Source organism: Synchiropus splendidus, chromosome 5 (genome assembly GCF_027744825.2).
Source record: "Synchiropus splendidus isolate RoL2022-P1 chromosome 5, RoL_Sspl_1.0, whole genome shotgun sequence".
NCBI lineage: Eukaryota > Metazoa > Chordata > Actinopteri > Syngnathiformes > Callionymidae > Synchiropus > Synchiropus splendidus.
Genome location: NC_071338.1, coordinates 15,135,138 through 15,152,040, shown reverse-complemented (window position 1 = coordinate 15,152,040; position 16,903 = coordinate 15,135,138). Strand labels below are relative to the sequence as shown.

General features: G+C 41.7%; 1 protein-coding gene across 1 annotated transcript; it reads right to left on the bottom strand.

Moving 5' to 3' along the window:
• Positions 1 to 2,553: 2,553 nt before the first annotated feature.
• On the bottom strand, positions 2,554 to 16,850 carry ttc17 (tetratricopeptide repeat domain 17). Its single transcript, XM_053865070.1, has 25 exons — positions 16,675 to 16,850; positions 16,193 to 16,282; positions 15,451 to 15,620; positions 15,252 to 15,363; positions 14,673 to 14,804; positions 14,374 to 14,483; positions 14,125 to 14,272; positions 13,369 to 13,508; positions 12,965 to 13,125; positions 12,119 to 12,231; positions 11,879 to 12,028; positions 11,633 to 11,748; positions 11,366 to 11,522; positions 10,961 to 11,032; positions 10,171 to 10,395; positions 9,877 to 10,096; positions 9,084 to 9,194; positions 7,587 to 7,876; positions 7,337 to 7,490; positions 7,130 to 7,250; positions 5,456 to 5,615; positions 5,300 to 5,383; positions 5,019 to 5,138; positions 4,804 to 4,947; positions 2,554 to 4,720 (listed from the first exon to the last, which is right to left on the bottom strand). Exons 1-25 carry the CDS (start codon positions 16,834 to 16,836, stop codon positions 4,589 to 4,591), a joined length of 3,594 nt encoding a protein of 1,197 aa, XP_053721045.1. The 5' UTR covers positions 16,837 to 16,850; the 3' UTR covers positions 2,554 to 4,588.
• Positions 16,851 to 16,903: the final 53 nt, after the last annotated feature.

The window sequence follows — 16,903 nt, the reverse complement described above, 5'->3', positions numbered from 1 at the left end:
GGCCCTTTTGTGGATCAGTTTCAGACATCGGATAAATATCAAAGAAAAAAACACAAAAGCCAGAATCTTTCTTTTACTAGTTATGCTTACCAGTAATGAGAGTTTTCTCAGTCGGTGTCAACCGGTATAGAATAGAATATCCTGAGTCCACCCAGTCCGAGACCGAGACAAGACGGAATAAAAACAGATTTGGGACCAAAACAAGACCTTAAAAAGACAGACAGACCAAGTACTGGTCAAAGGGCCACAGTAGCAGGTTTTCGTTGCAACCAACCCTGATTTAGATGGTACCTTCATATGAATATGACATTGGAATGAAAAATTTCCATTATTTCTATGATGCATAACTTTACATTGCTAAGTGCCAGAAACGAGATGCTGTACACGACTAATCCAGAAAGGGTCTCAGAGGCCCTTATTCTTAGTTGATAGAACGAAGCAGTAGAGTAATTATTTGTTATTATAGAGACTCAGATTAGAGGTGAAACAAGACTGTGAAACAAAGGAAGAGTTGCTCAGGCGTCAGGCTCACGACTCTTAGCAGGATGCCAGACTGAAATCAAGCAGGGGGAGAATTCATTATCATTCTGGATCATCCTGCATCCATCAGTCAGTCTTTGCTGGAAGGGTGTTCCCCTGGAACGATGGGAAGTTCCCCGACGGAACTGTTACCTGCGTGGCCCAGCAACTGCAGAGCGGACGAAACAGCTGAATGTATTAATGACGGACAGTGACACCATCCTTTCAGGCAGTGCAAACCAATGCACAATTCAATCCCAGGCAAACTGACACAATGCAAATGAAGTGTATTGTCGGATGCATATTTGGGTGGTGCAGCTTGATCTCGATGGGCTGCAACAGACTTGACAGAGGATCCCAGAGATAATTCTATCACAGCGAAAAAGCCTCAATGAGAGCAGAGACTCCAACACTCTCATTCACTGCAGTGTCTCCGAGGTGTGCCAGCTCACATGCCTGTTACATAACACAACTCCTACTCCCCAGCCCAACACGCCTGACAATCCGTGCACACATTGCTGCACATGAGCTATTTATACACAGCGCCCAAGACGGGGCTGGTCAAAAATACCTCCCCAGTCAATTATTCATTGAGAAACATTCCCAATTCGGAGAGTTGATGCGGGTTCAGCTGCACAGAACAAACCGAGGGGTTAACAATAACGGATGCAGCAGACTGTTTGTCCTCGGTGGCGCTGGAGCTGCAGAGAAGGAAAGATCGTAGCTGCAAATTTGCCCTCGTGTGATTGTATTTATAGGACTCTCCGCAACCATCTTGTTCCTTTTCTAAAAATAGCAATCCGCACTGTGCTTGTGCCATTTTTAGGTCTTGATATGCAAGTGGCGAGGGAGGGGAGGGAAAAAAAGTGCTGTTTCACATTGATACTATGCGGATGTGCACAAATGAACAAAGTGTTCCATCATTGTTTTACGGGGGTTCGCTTGACTGCACTTCAGCTAAAGTAAAGTAGAGATAAACTGGACTTTAAATTTATCGTTTGGATCATTGCATGTTATTCTCCAGGCATTACGGTGTAGTGCAAGACTTATCACTTGCTGGGAAGGTAGATGCAACTCAGTTTCTCAGAAGAAATGGTTGCAATCAAGTACCAAACTGTTTCAGGGTATTGTTTATAAACGAGTATGAGGTGGTCGAGACCACCTGAGACCAGACCGAGTTGAGACCTCGACCAGAGGAAACCAGAGGAGATCAAGTCCAAGAGAAAGACTTTGTCAGCCCAAGAACAAGGCAGATGAGGAGCAGCAGTCGAAGACACAGACAACAAAACACTTTGTTCTAGCTTCAGTTTGGTCTTGGTTTGGACTCTGTCTCAGGCCTTCTGGCCTTGAACTTGGTCTCTGAACGTTCTGGTCTCTGTCTCAGTTGAGGTGGTCTCGACTACAAGGCCACCACATGGATGGACGACTTGTCTCTCAACATCCTGATAAGTTCATCATTGCCTTATTACCGATCACCTCAAAAAAGAACATGGACAAAATACTTGGTGAGCGCATCTTTTCTACACAGACACACAGACAGGAGGAAGTGTCAGAACTGTCTCGAGTCCGGCGCATACAGAGACCATTGTCAAGACCACTGAGGGCGTGAGACCAAGACCAAGCTGAATATTAAACAAATCATTTGTTTGTTTCAATGACTTCATTTCAGTCCTTATGAAAAAAAGATTGTTGTTTCTTCTGCAGTAAGAAATACATGTGTGAGTCTACATGACTAAGAGACGTATGCTTCTGTATTCCTTTTGGTCTTTGCATGCTCTGGTCTTGACGAGATCATCTGCGCCGTAGCCGTTATAGTGTCAAGAAAAAGAGACTTATTGTTAATTGTTATTACTATTTTTTCCTCTGGTATTGGTCATCGACAAAAGAATCTCATCAATTAAGATGTGATGCTTCAAAAACAGGCTTGCAAAATTCAGGAACACTGGAGTCCTGGATGGTTGACACCAACATTTAATGGTCTTGAAAAAAAAAGACAAGACACAGGCAGTCTCTGTGTCGAAAAGGCTGGTCCAGGTTAGGCTGTTCTGGAATGGAAGGGACACTCCATGGGACCAAATGGGAACAAGGAGCATAAAATATCAGCGCAATCTTGTCATCAAATACCAATAACAGACCCTGACATGGGTTGCCATTGGCCCCATTCAAATCAATTTGTGGTCAAACTTGAGAAGCCGACCTCAGTAGGAACCTGCTTAAAAAAAACATCTGACTTCCTGGTGTTGACATTAGTGGAGAGACAGGAGAAAGAAAGGAATCAGCGTGTCCCAGGAGCACTGTGTCCAGTTTTGGCCATTTAAAAGAGCCAGAATGTGTTATATAGAGTAAAGCAACATCCATGTCTTCATATGACGACTTACGCATATGCTTGAATAATCACTGCAAAAAAGTGAGGATGTGTTTTCCCTTGATGTTTGAACTGCAATTCAATTGCGGTGGAAAACAAACAAGTGCGTAAATTTAATGTACAGATCCCACTTGAAGACGCTGTGTTGCAACAGATTCAACTCAGGTTTCAATAGAAAATCTACATTACCAAAACTGTTCTCATGATTTCTGTGAATAAAGGTTTCATTGTTTTTAACTGCTACATGATGAACGCCACATAGAAAAGATAAATATAATGTAATGATTAAGATAACACTACAGTGTTCTAGATAGAGATGCCGGGTGAAAGGAGAAGCAAACCACTGAGGGTGATGGAGGAAGGAAGTGAGGACATGAAGAGGATTGGTGTGACAGGGAGGATGATGAAGGCTGACTTGCTCTGGCAAGTCCTGATGGGAACTATGCATAAAATATAACAAAGCTAATTGATAAATACCTTGATACAGAAAACTGAGCCTGGAGTATGTCATGGCAATAAAGCTTTTATTTGGCTTCCGGTAGAAGTATTATCACATGGTAATAATAGCAATGTGAATTGTTTTGAATGTAAAAACGAGTATTTCAAGTTCACCAATATTATTTTTAAGGTGATAAGGAATATTTCGTATGCACCCAATGATTAAACCATACTTGAGAGCACGTTGAAATATTTTTTTCTTAAATGTAAGACCATGAAGGAAAAAGAAAAACAGTTTTCCATCACAACACTGCCACTATGTGGATGATTCCGAAAATACAACCCAGGGTTCAAACCTCCGATTCCACCGCTCAGACATAGATAAAACACGAGAATCGCTGCCTTAATACTGAACGTTTAATAAAACTTTAATTATATACTTTTAAGAGATGACCAAAGATAAATTACTGTTGTGCTTGAAGACTGACTTAAGTTACAAAGCAATTAAAAAACCACCTTCTGGTTTCTCTCCAGCATCACATGGCGTAGCAGTTTTCACTTTGCAGGTCCCACATAAATAGGAATGACAAAAAAAGTGCAAATAAAAACGTATTATTTGATAAAGCATGAACTGATGAGGATTTTTGTTGTTCAACCTCTCGCGCCAAAAACCTTTTCCAACCATGAAATTTAAGAAAGTCACTTTCATAATTGTTGGACAAAAACATATAAAGCGGATTACGATTTCACACCATCACACACAGTTCAATTTGGAGACCACATCATGTGACCAGTTCTATCAGCTTCCCATATTTCATATTCCATTTCCACTTATCAAAGTTCCTACGAGATAAAAAGTAGATCAAGTTTTTCCCTTTTAAACGTTTGTAAAATGTGACTCAGTGTGCATACTTCCGTACTTCTGTTTGCAGAATCTCAATATGAAGTGCAGCGTTTGGGTCTCCACTACCCACAAAAGATTTTGTCTGCATCAAGCCAAGCAGTAGTCGACCTCAGCGTGAGTTTACAAACAGTATCGCATTATGTATCTCTCAGTAAGCAAGAAGAGGCACCGCTTTGTGTTCAAGTTCCTGTTGCAACTGTAAGTGTACAGTTTCAATTGCAGATTATTTTTGCAAAGAATGAGCATCAATTTAATATCAGTATTGATTTCTGATTGAACAGTATCGCAGTAAACTACAGAGGAGAGAGCGTGCACGTGTATGACTGCGGGCTACTGCTGGGGTCCAGCGCTGCTGAAGCGTGTCACGGCTGCCGACGCTCCCTCTTGGTTAGCAGGTAACACTGGATGGTCCTCAGCCGTTGTTTCGCCGGGGCGAACTCCGGCTGCAGCTTCAGAGTCGACTCATACCAGCGCATTGCTTTCTCAAACTCCTCCTGCAAGACAGAACGTGTTGACAGTGATGGACGAGTCGATGGTGGCAGGGGATTCGACCACCAAAAAAGCTAAATGAAAATACCATGGCTATGTAGACGTTAGCGAGGGTAAAGTGATTGACAACAAAGTGTGGTGCAATTTCCACAGCCATGCGGGCGACGGTCAGCGCGTCCTCCCACAGGCGAGCGTTCTGGAAGATGTTGGCCAGGCTGATGAGAGGCACGTCCTGTCGGCAGAAAACATAAAGAGTGACGACACCTGGTTTATCAAGCTTAACAAGGTGTTCCATTGACTTGCCTTCATCTGATGTGGGGCGTAGTTTAGGGCCTGCCTCAAGCAGTCTATTGCTCTTTTGCCTTGACCTTTGACCCTCCAGTAGAGAGCAGCCATGCTGGATAGAACCCACGAAGTCTGATTCTGCAGGGATTTTTTTCCAGTTCAGTGATGATTTTAGTATTGTTTTACTTCTAATAAAATTGCATCAAATACATATCGATATTATTATTATTTGATTTCCTTGTTGTTGGTAAATCAATTCCAGTGAAACTTCCTGACATGAAAGAATATCAAAAACATACCTTCTCCAAAACTTTAGCGATACGTGTTCCAACTTGCTCAAAGGACTGAGGCGGGAACTTCTCCTTGCCAAGGTTCTGCAGAACCTGACAGGACAGTGGAGGTGTTTAACTGCTCTGGTCTTGATACCTGAGCTGGAAGTTTGATCAGATCTCTACCTCACGTAGTTGGCTTTCTCCTGTGTAGTGGATGGCTGCTCTGTTGGCCATGCCAGCCAGGTGATCCAGGGTGTGCATGCTGGCAGCCAGGTTGGCATTGCATAAAGGTTCAGCCGCTGGCTCCTGGAGCGGAGTGCCAAAGTCTATGTGCTCTGTAATACTACATGACAAAATGTGACCTCATTAAAAACAAATACATAAAAGCCTTTCTCATGTTTCTCACTTAAGTAACAAAAAGCAAGCTACAATTTTATGTGGAGTTTTCTCCCCCCAAAAATGTAAATATGTCTTTTTGTTTTATGTGTATACCAAGTGAAACACTTTAAATAAATGACACACTGTTGATACTGCAGTGAAGCAAAAGGACACATTAACTATGAATGAATACTCCACGTACAATGAATTGCAGCGTAATTTTTATTTGACCTGTTACTAATAAACTTATAGCTGAACTTCATGAATAAAAAAAAACTAAAACATTCTATCACACCAGAACTCATTTCTGCCCAAATTTTTACTAAAAGAAAAGGGGAAAAATGAGAAAAGGAAATAAAAATAAACCAAAAATTGAAGAAAGTTACGCCAGAGCAAGTGTGAAGCTCAGGATGAATTACAAATTCAAATGACTGTTGAATTCGTGAACAGCCTCTGTTGTTTAATGTATTTTATTTTATTTTTTATTTTCTGTCAGCACTTTATTCCAAAACACTTTCCTAGTTGGTGGGATCCCCTCTGACAATGGCAATAAATTTGATTCTGATTCTAATCCAAATGGTAATAAATTTGAACCGTCGAGCCGGGATGCATGAAAGTAAAAAAAAGACTACAATTTTGATAATTGAAACCAGACCACAGACCAGTAAATTTTGCCTACTTCTTATTTTGGAAATTTCTCAATTGCTTAAGCACATGATTAAACTTGTTGGTTAGGAAATTAAGTGCAGATGTCATTTGCTCCATTGAAAATATGCCATTACTAATACTCTCCATTCACGTTAGTGGGGTGTTTCAGGGTGTAGCCACTGTCTATTAATAGATTTTTTTGATGCCAAGGTGATAATTCTAAATAAGCGTCATTTCATTCTAGAAAACCTGACTTTCCTACAATAAAATGCTTTGAAATGTTCTGGCATACTTGTACCTTTTGGGGACCTATTCTAGGAAGCACACCTACTTGTGGGGACATTTTTGCTGGTCCCCACAAGTCCAAGCCCCAATTTGAATATGAAAACATCAAAATAACAGGGTCATCATCATTTGGTTCAGAGTCATGGTTAAGATTAGCCATTTGTTTTAGATGGCTAGGTTGAGGTTGAGAGTCTGGGGGAAGCATTATGGCAATGAGAGGTCCCCACAAAACGAGAGATACAGTACAAAGGTGTGTGTGTGTGTGTGTGTGTGTGTGTGTGTGTGTGTGTGTGTGTGTGTGTGTGTGTGTGTGTGTGTGCAAGTATGATATGTCCTCCATTAATCTGTGTGTTTCTGACAAGAATCCTTTCAGCATTTAGAGCATTCCTGTTTTTGTTATACTACAATATACTTAAAGCAATGTACCTAAGCATGATAAAATAATCACGTTTTCTTACAACAATATTCATATGATTCTGTGCAGCCATCAACTGCAGACTGCTTCTCAAACTCATTGAACAAACGTACACAACATACAAGACTTACTCTATATTCTTAGCAGACACAGCCAACCAGGTGCTGGCGACAGTGGTGAGGTCCACTCTGCGTGTGCGTTGGCACTCCTCTGGCCCGGGCCAGCCAAGACTTGTGTAATCCCTCCAGCGTCCTACAAGCACAAAACTGGAATTAGCATCAGTCTGGCTGTGGTCCAGCTCTTTTGAGTGTGAGTTTAGAATTGTGGAAAGACCATACCAGAAGGGCCTGGGGATGGGATTGTTGGCCCACTGATCTCTAATACAGAGTGGCCCCCTGGCAGGGATTCCACGCTCTGGCCCTCATCATAGGTGGAAACAGCCTCCGTCCCATCTCCCTTTGACTTCCTGACACGTTTCACTTGAAAGGTAATCTGTGATGAAAAAACACCCAAACATTAATAGCCAAGTACGCAAACATATATCCATGAAAATATACCTATATTAATAATACAAATTTAAAAAGTTACCCATTCAGCTCCTTCGTCATCTTCACAGTTTCCAAAGCAGGGACCTCCTCCAGCACGAGCCCCCATGACGCGGTCATTCTTCAGCACACGGATGCCACGCAAATCTCCCTGTTTACCCCCCACGTCCAAGGCTCCTTCAAAAGCACCCATGAGGTCTTCCTTCAGCTGCCACTCCTCTTCCACTTCCACACCTCCACTGACAAATGGAGAGGCCATGTTGGACGCTGGGGATGGAGAATTTCGGGGTTCTGCAGCAGCCTCTCCAGAGCCATTACTGTCCAGGATTACCTCTGACATGGGAAAATACAGGCTTTATTACAATTGATCACAGAAAAAGTGCATAATAGGATTCAAATCACGTGCACACTATAGAGGAGGTTTTATCAGTGAGCACCAACAAATGTTCAGCTATGATTGACTGTTATAGGACAAAGGTCAGGTAATAGGGATGGGCGATATGTCCACAATGAGAATTTTGCATCTCATCATAATTTCGATAAACACACCGCTCATTCGCTGCATTGGACTTGGATACATGAACACGACGAGACCAAGATGGCCCTCCGCGCTCTCCAGCTCCCCAGCGTTTGACAGCTGACACCGCCCTGCGACAGTTGTGGAGAGTGTGGTGGACTTTGGTGATGACACTGGTCGACTCTGAGTCTCTGGATCCGTGTTTATTTTATTAGATGAAGTGGTTCTACATCAACACAGGCAGAGACTCCCACTGCGCTGGCGTTTAGGTGAAACACCGTGGAGGAAATAGTTGGATATTCAACAGACATTTGGTCCGGTATTGGCGGCAGCGTCCTCTTCCGTGTCCCCGGGTTCACTGATCACAGACACACTCTCACAGGCAGCACTAATGCTACAACCCGGCATCAGTTAGGGACTATCAACAAATGTTAAAATGGAAATTATCATGAATTCACATTATTTCTAATATTCCTTTCATAGCATCTTGGACATGTGTCCAGATGGGTCCATAGTTTATGTAAACTGTTAAGAGATACATTGGGGACAGCAGACCGACGGCTCAATTTAACCCCAAAATAAAGCTGGCAGAGCAGACTGTCAGACACGAGCGGCTTCTATGAGAGACGGGAAACATTGAATTTCTCATCTCTACACTTAGTTAACTACTATATTTAAACATGAACAAATGATGATGTTGGAGACAAACTCCACTAGTAAGTTTCATCATAAAACAGTTTCAACAGAGACAGTGTCCAAGATGTGGAATAGAATGAAAATGTATTTATTGTGATAATTATCGACATTTTTTATGTCCATATTGCCCATCCCTTGTATAGCTTTTCACACACACATACTCGCACAGCAATACAGGTTTAGTTGTCAGTGAAATCCCCTTTAAAGCTTTATGAAGCTTGCAGTCATGCCATCTGATATAGATTCAGATTGATTTCCCATAACATGCAGTGGGCAGTGATGTGGCGCCAGCTCAGGTCTTTTAAGAACACTTTTCCACATACTCACTTTCAAACAGCAGTGAGTCATCAATGGCAGGTGTTTCCAGTTTCTCATCGCTTCCCTCCCACTCTTCTAACTGAATTCCAAGATCCTCATCGATCAAACAGGTGGTGCCCTCTGCAATGATGGGAATTTTAGAATATTAAACATCATCCAAACCAGCACAAGTTTTTTGTTTAACTGCAAGGCTAGCAAGCACAACTTTGTTTCCAGAGACATGTTTCAACTAGTACTCGGTGTGCTCGGCGCGAGCAATATTTAGCTAGGGAGGGTGAAATATAGACCTTTTCTAAATTTGGCAGGAACTATTTTCAGAGGCTTGAATAATTGAGTGGAAAACTTCTCCGCTTCAAAGCACTTCCACATCACTCCTGCCGATCTGAATAAAACAATGTGTACAGTCTGTGTTCACCTCAGGAACACATGAAACACTGTCTACCCCAGACATAATTACAGCTACACTGTGTGTGCATAGCATGGTCCAGGGCCAATATATGGGACTGAAATGTATATCAACATCAACACAAAGTTCAACAGAGGAAGTACATTTTGCTATGGACAAAGTGCCACTTCTACTTTAGTAAGATGCGTCCTCTGACTAAACAAGTACGAGTGTCACAGCGCTCTTTGTCAAGCTTACCATTAGATTTGTGAAGGAAAATGTGCTGAATGCAGACACCAGATTAAGTAATGTTAAGTTGTCAACAAAAAGAAGTCATAACACCAAAGTGTAACTAATGTGCCAAAGGTTGTTTATTTAACATTTGAAAATAAATATTGAGTGACGGTTGCAACTCACGTGAGCAAGGCTGACGCTGTGGCAGATTGTAAAGAAAGGGGTAGAACTGCAGACAACGCAGCAAAGGGATGCTGGTGCGACACTGTTCACAGTCAGCGAAGGATGAGAAGGAAGTTGTGGAGGACACGGCAGTCAGCAAGATGTCACGGAACAAGTCCAGAGCACCTGTCACATTTCCCTGGGCCAACTGCAGACTCACCAGGCTGAGCAGGATGTGAGGCTGCAGCAGACACAATATTGAATGTGATTGATCATTTCTGCATCGGAAGTGCAATAGAACTATTTAAACTGTACCTCTGAAGCGTTGAGAGCCAAAGCTTGTTCCAGCAGAGGCTGTGCTTGCACTGTGAAACCGTGATGGAGCAGCAGGTTAGCGGCGTTGGTGAGCGGCACTACTCGGTGGGTGGACGGGGCTGAAATCAATACATGGCGCAGGCACTGGAGGGCATTACTACTATTGCCTTTTGCACGCCAGTATAAAGAGGCTTCGTTGTAGACTTGCCATCTGGGGAGAGTGGCCTAAAGAAACAGATGAAATAATCTATCATTAACAATGTTTTTAACTGCACAAGACAAGGGAAAGATGACGAAGGGAAACGTAAACAGGATTTCAGAACTTAAACTGGCTGCTGATGATAGTCCATGATTTAAAAAAGATCAGAATTATGATTTGTCTTATTATACCACATTTTTGTTTGCACTGGATTCATCTTTGTCTTGTTGGATGTGAAGCAAGCATCTACTCTGTTTCATCTGAAGTTATTACCTCTGCCAGGACATGATACTTTGCTGTCATTTACCTGTCTAAATGTTAGTTAAAATCTTCCAGAGGGTTGTGACGCTAAATCAAGATTGGCATCGAGCAATTTACGACCTCATTGGAGAGCATTAAATGCAGGACAGTGACAATGGCTGAAAAAGTGTGGGTAGAAATGAGCTGTTCTAGTTCATATCGTCTCCCATTCTGCAGTGACTTTCAAAGTATTTAAAATCACAAAATCACTTTAATCCAAACCACCATCAAAAGATGTTCTCCTAGATAACAAATCAAAAGTTAAAAAAAAAAAAAAAGTACGTAACTTACTTGTTTCATAACTTGAGATATTCTGGAGCCAATCTGCTCCAAAGTCCATCCTCCACTGCGTGATTGTAGGATCTGTAATAAAGACAATCAGATTGTGTTCATGAATCCAGTCATTGCTGCATGACACAGCTACAGTTACACATGTGGAGACTCTCACATAATTCATTGAAATAGACAGCTGATCTCGATTCACATACACTCCTGTTACTTGGCATCTTGAAGGTCATCCTATGAACTCAGTGGAAAAAGCAGCTGTGTACATGAACTTCACAGAAGAGATTTAAACCCAGGACCTTGATATGACCTAACCTACAATGCTCTATCAACTTGTGAATATATAATCTGAATGAAAGGTGGAAGCTGAAATTGATTCATATTATAAGCATTTCTCTACTAGAAAAATACCTCAACGGCAAAAGCGTCCTGGAGCTCCTTTTCCTCCAGCAGCCAGTCTAGTGATGTTGGAAGAAGAGTGGGATGTGATTGAGGGACAGGCCCACACTCTGGTAGATCCATGGTGGTCGGGGGACTGCCACTCTTATACAAGAGAGATGCCACTGTGCTACAAAAAGCAGAATTTGAAACTGGTTATTTATTTGTGTAAAGCACATCCCAAAATAGGATATATATTTACAACAACCATTTACTGACACTAAGGGATGTGTAACTTACCTGAGGCCTTGAGATTGGGGCGACAAGTAGAATGTTGGCAGTTGATCAGCAGGAGGGACACTTGGAAATTTGTTGGCACAGTCAGCCCTCTGAGGCCACAACATCTTTTGCATGTCCTAGAGCAAGATCCAAAACGGAAAAAAATAGATTTTCCAGACTCAATTTAAAGGGAGTCAAAAAAAAGTACTGTCGGATATATAAACATAAAATATCTTTTGAAATAAGAGTTAAGTCATTTGGTCTTGCCTGTGTGTGATCACTGCCACCCCAGAGAGCAGCAACAGCGTCCTGGTTTCCAGAAACAGAGGGGTGCAGCTGAGGACTTGCAGATGTCTGATTGGAGCTATGCTGCGAGACTAGCGCAACACTAGACGCTACTGAAACATCTTCTCCAAACTAGAAATGAGAATAGCGTACAAAATAATAATAAAAAAATAAGTCTTGGACTGGGAATTCCTTTGCAGTTGCTGCAGGGTCATCACTTACTTGAACAAAGTGGACATGTTCAAACAAATCACCACGGTGATAACGCACAGGCTGATCATGGGGGCAGTAAAGACTTCGCTGCTGTTGGCTCAGTAAACACATCTGGTGATTCCCTGGAATTCAGAAAATACACAACACTTAATATGTTAACACAAGCGACCTATAGAAAACCTAAGTTGCGCCCCTCTACATTTGCCTCATGGGACTTACTGTAAGTCACCAAAAAAATATGAGAGACAATGGAAATGGAGAGACAAGTCATTTTTTTGATCTACCTAGAAATATGCCATGGATCTCACATATGATATCTGTGTATTATAAAGATATATTTCAATGTTGAGAAACCACTACATTTCAACCAGCAGTAAAAGTTTAGGTTTGGTCTGACGTGACGTAACAAACGACAATGCTCGTCGTAAAAAATGACGTCACTGTCAAGCTCTGACAGATGCTTGCAGAAAATGGTTAATGGCAAGCAAAAAATGTTCCTTGTACTTTGAACTGTGACCTTTTCTGGTTAACATGTTTGATTTACCTTCAGCTGAAGTCATGCAGTGTTACCATTAGCTTAGCAGGTTGCTACACCACATAATACCGAATAAGATTCTGCTGTGATGTCAAATATGGAACATTTGATTTGATTTGATTTGTGGTCCAGGGGATGAGCCAAAGTGGAACAGAAAATAACTTTCATCTCCCCATAGACTTCCACTGATTGTTTTTTTTCTGATCTTAGAGTACGTCCTAAGGACCGATCAGAAGGGGCAGAGACTTAGGCTTCCTTTTTCATCCCAAAAGAAAGTGAAACTGAACCAACAAACCATACTCAAGAAGTCAAGTTCATACCAAGTTGGGCCTCTTTTGCCATCTGTGTCTCATGAATAATATTGCGAAGGATCTGCTCTTCCTGCAGCAGCTTGTGTTTGTCGAGTGCCTCCTGTTGGCGAAGGTAATGGTCATGCTGCTTCTGGTACTCCTTCAGCTCATTCAATGTGCGTTGTAGGGACCTACACAATAATTTAATTGTAAACATGTTGTTGACATGTTCATGACATGATCCAGTTTGCAAAACAACATGAAAACTAACACCTTTTACGATTCAATGCAACATTTAACCTTAAAGACAATGCATGAAGCAGACCTTAATACAGCATCAACAAAAACCATCACCAAGGACAAATACAGGGGGATAAAAATACGAACAGGCAAAGGTTTGACTAAGATATTCCTTAGGGTAAGATTTCATCTACCTGTGTTGGGCTTCAAGGCGCTGCTCGAGTTTCTGCTGACAGAGCACAGCATGCTTTCTCCTCAGAGCCTGCTCAAAGCCTGGTTGAGCCTGCAGTGCCTGTTCATAACACAGCACGGAGTGGTTGTACTCCCCGAGCATCTGGACAGGGAAAGACAGGTGACAGACAGTGAGTTACAGTGGAGCGAAAAGTCAGGGATTTGGGGGAAAAAAATGCATCACCACAGTTGCCCTATAAGTGTAAGTAAATCAATGTCAAATCTGGCAAACACAGTGAGAAACAAAGCACAAACATAGCCACACATATAACCCTCATTGATGTGCTAATGCCACTGTACATAACTAACATGTACATAACGCATGTTAGGGAAACTGAGCACCAAAGGCTGCCAGTGACAAAAAAGGTCTCTCTCAGAATATCTCTATGGCAATTTCTTCCAATAAATAAATTATATCCAGTATAAGGGAGTTCTTCGATGAAATGTATAGATTATTCGGAAATATAGTTTAAGATAGCAAGATTTTTTTGCCGTAATGCTGATCCTACCTCTGTTATTGTTATAGGCTTGCATTTATAAAACATCCTCCATCCGAACACTTTCTTACTTCTAACTCACTGGGAGTCTGGCCATCCACCTTCGCAGTTTCACTGTATTGCCTTTAAAGCACTTTGTGAACAGCAATCTAAAAAGTGCTATATAAATAAAGCTTTATTATCATCCTTATCATTATGTGAATTCTCAGAAGATCATCTTACAGCGTAGATGTTGCCCAGTGTGTAGTGGCTGGTGAAGAGGTCAGCAGTCAGGTCCAGAGCAGCATGGGCCAGAATGGCAGCATCTGCTGAGAAGTGGGCGCGGTGCAGAATATTGGCCATGTTTATCAAGGCGACATCCTTGTGTTGCCTGATAGCAGAACACACACACAGTTAGCATAAGAATGTTCACACCTGTGTGAATAAGACTAGAGGCTCAAGCGTGTGTTTTTGTTATTCGCCTGGTAATACCTCGGAGAGAAGTGGAGAGCTCTGACCACACAGTCCAAAGCCCTCTGCGGATCATTCTTCATACGCCAATAGAAGGACGCCATGTTGTACAGGACCCAGGACGATGAATTCTGCAGTGAAACAGGAGAATACTTAGTCTCCGTTACTGGCTAATTAAAAATTTAAAAACACTCGATCAATGCATTTCCATGAGCATGAGAATACACAAGAGTGCCAGGAAGGTTCAAAGGAAACAATGTCGGCAAAATGGGGACAGACTTATGAAATACGTAGTTCAAAATCTGAGCAGCAAGACTTACCCTTAGTAAGCCCTGATGGATGCGATGACCCACAAAATCAATATTACGGCCCAGTTTATGGGACAGTGAGGAAAAAATGGGGTCCTCCTTCGACAACAACGGGGAGGTAAGATTTTCTCGCTCTTGAACACCCTTGACAGAAAACAAAGGTACTGAGTCAATAAAAATGTATTTGCAAAATGGCAGATGATAAAAGTAATGCAAACAAAAGATAAAATTAGTTTGTTCAGTTTGTTCTCTACATTTTACTCCATTGCCGACCAATGCATGGCAGATCACAAGTAGACAGTCAGACTGGTTTTGATGCCACAGACCATGTTTACATATTTTTCAACGGCTGTTATTTCAGACGGATTTCTGTGATCGACTACCTTACCAACGGGAAAAATATTGTCATTCACATCAAAACATTAGACGCTGATGTTAACACAAAATCTTCAGCACCTGTGAGCTGACACGAAGGTAGAAATATCTCTGAGAACTCAACTACTCTCGCTTGTCGAAGCACCTCAAAAGTAGAAATCCATGCATATGTGTTTTTAAAAAATAAGAAGTGGATTTATTTGAGCATCCTCTCACCCTGAGATGTTGGAATGCATGAACACTGTAAGGAAGTTCCAACACTTTTGCACACTCTGGCTTTTCCAGATCTGGAGGCAGAGCTGACCTATAGTCCACAAAATCTTCTAGGCTGCAGAAGGTGAGAAGAAAGATAGAGATAGTGAGAGACATCAAGACTTACATTAAAAAGAAATAAAATCAGTTGCACTCAAAATACCTTATGTCTTTGCTTTCCATTGAGATGTATGTGCCATCGTACAGATCCAGGTCTCCAAGTGGAACCTTCGCCATGACACAGTCTACGTCCTCTTTGTAGTGTCGCTGCTCAAGCCCAGTATCCCGATCCTCGTTTTCCTCAATGTGAATCTTCTGGGCAACTAGCTGCTTCTGCACGATTGTGGGTTATCAATGAGTCTTGGAATTAATGGACGTTTTCATTTAGTGGCTAACAAAAAATAAAAGTTCTTTTATGAATTAGAATGCGGAGCTAGTTTCATCTCTCTAGCGGGAAAAAAATCAGTGTAAAAAAAGTCCTTTTCTTTTTGAGTATTTATTTTATCCTCTTTATATAACAGAATAGGAAAGCTTTTCACATGCAAACCCAAGCTGTCCTTTTTACTTTGCATTACGTGAGCCAGACCATTTAAAATGCTTTTGAATTACGGGTTACAACTTAGATTTCACAGAAGAACGTTCTGATATGATTAGTATATCAATAACAACTTAGATTTCACAAAAGAACGTTCTGATATGATTAGTATATCAATAACAAAATAAGGTTGATGATACAGCCATATTTTGTACAACCTTGGGTCAAAGTAGAACTGGGATGAATAGCCTCATGAACCCTGCCCAAACCTGCCACTGACGGTTGAGCGTTTCAACTGTTTCATTTCTTAGCTTCCTATCTTAAACTGAGAGATATCGCATGTAAAAACAAACAAAAACATCAAACCCACCTCGAGTTTCCTGAGGTAGTTCACACGAGCCTCTTGCCTCATGAAGATCACTACATCATGTGGATGCTTCAGATTCAGGGGAGAGTCAACCTGAAGCACGTTATGAGATTAAATTAGTCTATTTATCCTCCATACCACGCGAAGTAAACACAAGGAATGAAAAGCCACTGTATTGTCCGTACTGCGGATACATTCCAAATATTCAAAATAGCAGTGAGCAGACCGTAGCATGGCAATCTTGACCCCAAACGTGTATTGCTGACATCAGGGTTAATGTAGCTGTCGAAAGCTAACACATTCACAACTTCACTCCGTACCACCCTTTTAACGCACATTCTAAAAAAGACAAGTAGGGAAAATATCAAATGAGTCATTTCATTCATCATAACGCTCTAAAATGCAACTCGGAATTCCAAAACAAGAGCTAATACAAATAAAAGCTGGTGTAAACGTTAGCTGGTCTAACAGCTAACTGTCATTACCTGCTGCTGGATCTTCCCGTCCTCGGTAACGACCCAATGCGTGGTAGCTCCTCCAGAATCGACTATAAGGATACATAGCAGGATGAAAAGCTTTCCTTGAAATGAAGCTTTTCGTGGACGAAAGGGCAAAGACTCAGGACAGATCCTCCTGAGCTCCGCCATTTTTCGGTATCTGTTTTTTTCAGCGGCAAGTCAGTCGCTGTTACGTTACCAACCAGGAGAGGGCGCA

Coding starts and splice junctions, on each gene's coding strand:
- ttc17 (XM_053865070.1), bottom strand. CDS start 16,836: ATGGCGGAGCTCAGGAGGATCTGTCCTGAGTCTTTGCCCTTTCGTCCA. Junction 15,364..15,450: donor ATGGAAAGCAAAGACATAAG/GTATTTTGAGTG, acceptor CACCTTCTGCAG/CCTAGAAGATTTTGTGGACT. Junction 5,616..7,129: donor GTGTCTGCTAAGAATATAGA/GTAAGTCTTGTA, acceptor TTTGTCATGTAG/TATTACAGAGCACATAGACT.